This window comes from Coenobita brevimanus, chromosome 23 (genome assembly GCF_032717465.1).
Source record: "Coenobita brevimanus isolate Jiangsu-jjx chromosome 23, ASM3271746v2, whole genome shotgun sequence".
Lineage (NCBI taxonomy): Eukaryota > Metazoa > Arthropoda > Malacostraca > Decapoda > Coenobitidae > Coenobita > Coenobita brevimanus.
Window position 1 is genome coordinate 71,458,125 of NC_136976.1, and position 5,955 is coordinate 71,464,079.

Consider the following 5,955-nt stretch of genomic DNA (forward strand, 5'->3'; position numbering starts at 1 on the left):
CAGGGGGTGCGTAATATAAATAAAAAAATAACCCCTGCACTATAGACCACCAAACGCCTTCGTCCATTCGCCATCTGAAAATCGCAGTTAAGCTTGGTGGTGGGGGCGTGGCTCGTGATGGCTGGCTAAACATAATGCTTTACAATAGTTTCCTTCACCGAGACAATCCAGCAAGTCACGGTACTGTCGTTGGATGACTGCAGAACGATTAGCAAACAGAGTTCCTTCCCCACCTATAAAACTTGGGTTGGACGAGGCAGGAATCAGTCCACCCTCAGGAGCTCTCAAAGACAGTCACTTCACCCTCAGGAGCTCACAAAAGTAACCAATTCATCCCTAGGAGCTTACAGGATCATGTACTCCTCTGTGAGTCAGCCTTCGATGAGATATTTTTCAGTTCGTTTGTACCCAGAACTTGATTATGGACTTTAATTTTAAGTCGCTGTCTGGGGAAAATTTTAATGCATACTTCGTCAATCACATCAGTAACTCATGGCGCTAACGGGCAGGTCAATTATAGTCAAAATTTCAGAGTTTTCGATAGTTCAGATTTACCCGAATCAAAGTCAGTCAAAACTAAAGGCCAAGGAGAAAATCTAATACCATCAGAAAAATTGCCTCAACTTGCTGTCCATATCGATCTGGCCTGATTAATTTGATCAGTGTTACCGTAGGATCAACACCTGACTCTCGGACGGGAAGACAGGCACCCGATGTTTGGCAATATCTGAAGCAATTAATAATGGGAAAACACATCTGGGATTTCTGTACTGTTGCTTACCACACACTGTAGAATGGGATGCAGGCTAGTCACATGTAACGAGAATTTAAGGTGAAATTTACGTCCTTGCTCCTGAAGGCGATTACTTTTAATTTAAGTTCCGCCTCCAGTCACGCTTGAGTTGTTATTTACGATGCCTCTCCGGTTAGGGGTTATAATTTACGACACTGGCCTGTAGGAATTATTGTTTAGACCGCTTCTCATGTGGGGTCGGAGTTGTAATTTGCGACGTCGTAAGAGTTAATCATAAGTTACGCAGCTGTAGGTGACAGTTGTAATTTACGCGGTTGCTCCATCAGGTGTTGTTGGTGTGCCTGCTGGTGGGGGCTGGCGTGGCCGTGCCTGGTGGCCACGGGGGAGGCGGCTATGGTGGCGGTGGTGGCCATGGCGGAGGCGGCTATGGTGGTGGAGGACATGGCGGTGGACATGGCTTCTTCGCCGGATATGGTTCGGGAGGCGGGGGAGCTGTGACCTTCTTTGGTCATGGAGGAGGCGGCTATGGTGGTGGTGGCCATGGTGGCGGCGGGTATGGCGGCGGCGGTTATGGTGGCGGTGGTCATGGCGGTGGTGGTGGACATGGTGGTGGTGGCTACGGTGGTGGATACAGCGTGAGTATATAGTCTCTCTCCCTCTCTCTCTCTCCCTCTGAAGTTACAATATTATTTTACATTCCATATTTGCTTAGCCTGATCTTATCCTCTCTCCGTCTGTAATCCCTAGCTGTAGCAAGTCATAAACACTAGAATGTGGTGTCCTAGCAGTGTTTTTTTTTTTTTTGTCACTAATCTGTAACAAGAGGTTAACATTAAAACATGATGTTAGTCATGAAGGGGTGCTATATTTGTCAAAAGGATGTAGAGCCATAGTACTGTCTTATTGTGCCATTGGGTTACGGTAAATAAGCCACAGCAGGACGCAGATCTCCCTGAACACCTGCCCATCACCAACTAATCACCCCCTGTCCCTCCTCACACCCTCAGGCCCCCACCCCCTACTCCTACAACTACGGCGTCTCGGCCAAATACACCAACTTCGGCCACAGCGAGTCTGGCGACGGGTACGGCAGCGCTCAGGGCGGGTACTGGGTGAACCTTCCCGACGGTCGGACACAGCGGGTGTCGTACTGGGCCACTAAAGCCGGATTCTTCCCGGTTGTGTCATACTCCGGTGTCGCCCGGTACCCGGCTGGCAAGGGAGGCTATGGTGGTGGCCATGGTGGAGGCTATGGTGGTGGTGGGCATGGTGGAGGTGGAGGTTACGGACACCATGGTTAATCATGAACAGTACCTACCATGATAATAGCGACAGTATTCTAGTTGATATGGGTGACTTAAAAACCTCTTTACCAATTTATTTCGTTTATTACACCTTAATGTTCTCATGCAATACAGATACAGAGACATATTTTATAAGCAGTGTAGTTTATATGCTTTGAAGAGTCATATTTTGTGCCAGTGATATACAAGATAATAATAAGGTGTAATGTGGGAAAAATAAATCGCTTAGGAGGAGGCGTTTTTAAGTTTCTCATGTCAACGGGGATATGACTACAGGCTGCGCTTACGACCAGTCCAAGTTAGGATGTTGATTCACAGACACTCTTACTATCGATTCTTTGCCGTAGCGTTACTAAGATTTTTTTTTTTTTCCTGAGTGAAGAGCAAGACATGAGAAAATTCTGAGTAAGTTTCTGACTTTCTCTTAATTTTAAAGTGTCGGAGGTTGTTTAAATGGAAAAATTATACTCACACTTAAATAACAATATTTCCTTCTTCCTTCGTCCATTTTACACCCTCCCTCCGTCTTAGCTACGAGAGGAAAATGTTCGTAGGACAGTTAGTAATAAAGTTCGTAATTCTCAACCTCGCACTCATACCCCTAGATATCTATATAGAGTTTTTTATCGTACAGTTTTATATTTTTTCAAGCGTTCTTTGATGAGTTGCTTCCCTGTATCTTTTGTATGATATTTCGAGATAAATAGTTTGCCTGTTCGATGTATGTGTTAGGAGTTTGTATAATTCTTCAGCGGCTGTTAACTGCAAGATGATAATATACATAAATGTGTAAAGAAATATGTGACTTTCATTTTCTTTATTTTGATTATTATGGAAATGGATTTTGAGAGAGAGAGAGAGAGAGAGAGAGAGAGAGAGAGAGAGAGAGAGAGAGAGAGAGAGAGAGAGAGTTACATTTATTGGCAGGGATTCCAACCTGTTGCTCACTGACACCACTATGCTCCTTGACAGTCTGGCAGTTCTCTTTTCCTACGCTTACAGTCTTGTTCGCGAGCACCTGCAGATAGACATAATCAAAGGCCTGTGTTTCAACAAAAATTTCCTGAGAAGCTATGTGAATATAGTTACTCATGGTTTGAAAATCGTATATTCCTTTGATGTAAAGTTACTGACCACAACAAACAAGTTTAATTTGGAATTCCTAGGGAGAAATATGTGAGACTGTCTCGCTGGAAGTGGCTGGGGAACATATACAGAAAAGAAGGCAGTTTGATACAGGATGTGCCAGAGTGGACTGCTAGAGGAAGAAGAGGTAGAGGTAGGCTGAGGGAAACCTGGTTGAGGACAATGAAAAGAGAAGCAGGAGAGGAGTGTTGGTGGGACCTGAAGGAGATGGCAAGAGACAAATATTGGTCGAGAGAGTTCATCGAGGCCTTATGCATCCCGTGGGGTGCCACAGGAAATTATTGATTGATTGATTGAGCTAGGGAGAAATAAGTTAATACCTGATTTGCCTGATACAAAGTCCGCCTTTCAATGTAGGCGTAAGTTTTTGCTGTACTCTGAACACCTGGCTGACGGTTTCGTTCATCGCTTCTCTTATCTGCAAGAATCTATTTAATATATATGTCCTAGCTATGTAAGAACCAGCATTTTGAATCTAAGCAAAGATTTTCAGATAAGGGTCCAAAAATCTGAAAGTTGATGGTGACAGATTTTACTTTGGTTTTTATGCCTAGTTATTTTGTTCTAAAGAAAATGTAAAATATTTTCAGTCAACGTTACTTAATTTTAGCTACTGAAATGGAAATGTGGTAAATTCAGTCTGTAATGTAATGTCCTGTCATTCGTGGTGAAGTATTAAAAGTGTTGAGTTTATTTAGAGCCGTGAGTCAGAATTTTCTTAAACAAACAACTAGAAGAAAAGGGAGAGAGAGAGCTGTGCACGGGATTATTGGGAAGAATCCTTAATTTTTTTTTTTTTTTTTTTTTTTTTTTAGCACAGAGGATGTGAGTTCGGAAAATCTGCTGAGTGCAGTTCAGAGTTAGGGTTCTGACTAAAATCTTAAGCTAGAAATAAAACACACACACACACACACACACACACACAAACACACACACACATACGCTGTTTGAATGTGTAAAAACTTCAGATTTATTTGGTACGCATTTTTTTTCCCTAATTAAGCATTTTTTAACCTGTCAATGTCCACTATTTCACCGCAGATGAATTGTACTAAGCAATGTGTTATTTTATGAAGATTTTGTACTGCGTGAAATCTGTATTGAGAATGTTAGACACCTCAAATTTTAGGGGTATGAAAAAAAAAAATGACTCTCCTACTTCTCTGGATTGATCGCTTCATATATTTGCAAATATTTAGTGGTACTACCTCAGTAATCTAGAGAATAGCTTGGTAGTCACTGTATTTAGAAGGCTAGGAATGGTTTATGGGTGTATTTTCGTTGGCATGGACTTCACACTTCTTCCTTAGCGATTTATTTTTTATCCCTTGCACCTTATCGTCTTGTATGTTAGTAATACAAGTTATACATGTTAGCAATACAGGTACGTTTTAAGTAGCATGGGCACCAATATCAAGGTGAAAGGTGCAGGGTAAATATGGCACCATCCAACCTAATAATCGATTAACCTGTTCAGTCCAGTGTCGTTGTTTGTGTGTGTGTGTGTGTGTGTGTGTGTGTGTGTGTGTGTGTGTGTGTGTGTGTGTGTGTGTGTGTGTGACGGGATTATAAACACTACACTGACCCATTCGCAGCCCGTTTTTTCTCCGTGAGCTGAAGAAAACCTGCTGAAGATAGAAAAAACAACATTAAAAAAAAGATAATCGAGCTGAAGGGAGTTACCGGATTGATTTAGGTTCCTTAATTTCTTCAAACCGGAAACATATCTTTTACCTTATTCTTGCAGCATTTAGAAGTTTGAATTTCAGGGTAAAGAGAGGTGTCTGGCAGTGAAAGGGTTAATGTGGTCTAACTCTTCTAATTAAAAAACTAAGGAAGAAATTTTTGCGTCTTTCTAACATCGATATGGTTTGCCTAAGTAACATTTAAGAGGATAATAAGGTGTGAGGAATGGGAAATAAATCGCTATGTAACAAGTGTTAGGGAGACTCCCATGGTACCTCGAATATTGGCCATAGGTGTGATTTTGTGATTCTCTCTCTCTCTCTCTCTCTCTCTCTCTCTCTCTCTCTCTCTCTCTCTCTCTCTCTCTCTCTCTCTCTCTCTCTCTCAAGGAAAATGCATTACCATAAATCTTTACAGAGAAAATAAAAGCCGCATATTTCTTTCAGTATATATTCAAGTATATTACCCTCACGCAATTAACAAGCATTGAGGTATTATACAAACTCCAAACGTATACACCAAAGAGGCAAACTGTATACATCGAAATATCATACAAATTATACTGGTAACCAACTCACCATAGAAAACCCGAAAAAAAAAACTGCATGAGAGATTTAAAAAAAAAATAAAATAACTAAAGATGTTAGATATGAAAGGCCTGACAAGACTAGGAGAGAAAAAAAAAACACTACGAGAATTTCCTCCCTGTAAATAAGAATCATTTCAAGGACAGGGAGAAGAAAATGTAGAATCTATCCATATCTTGTTCTTACTGTAAAATGGAATCTTGCTAATCTGCAGGAAGGACTACATAAGGGAAGGAAAGTGCTGAGTATTTCCATGCCTTCTTATCGTCGTCTGAGGAAGGTCACATCTCTTCCTTAGTTATATATCTTTTCTACTACGTCTTACTATATTCTTATGTTATCTGTGATTTTTAATGCCTATATAGAGTGTAGAGATATCATACAAGAGAATATTAACGTGCCATATGGAGAAAAATAATGGAAAGAGGTGCTAGGAGCCTTCTGAACCGCCGACAGACAGCTGGAGTCATCATCATGG

The 5,955-nt window shown here is 41.4% G+C and overlaps 1 protein-coding gene across 1 annotated transcript; it reads left to right on the forward strand.

The window, feature by feature from the left end:
* Window positions 1-354: 354 nt before the first annotated feature.
* On the forward strand, window positions 355-2,055 carry LOC145392774 (uncharacterized). The gene is made up of 3 exons (XM_080267066.1): window positions 355-366; window positions 1,081-1,389; window positions 1,762-2,055. The coding sequence occupies exons 1-3, from the start codon at window positions 355-357 to the stop codon at window positions 2,053-2,055; spliced, it is 615 nt and encodes a 204-aa protein (XP_080123192.1).
* Window positions 2,056-5,955: the final 3,900 nt, after the last annotated feature.

Coding starts and splice junctions, on each gene's coding strand:
- LOC145392774 (XM_080267066.1), top strand. Junction 1,390..1,761: donor GCTACGGTGGTGGATACAGC/GTGAGTATATAG, acceptor TCACACCCTCAG/GCCCCCACCCCCTACTCCTA.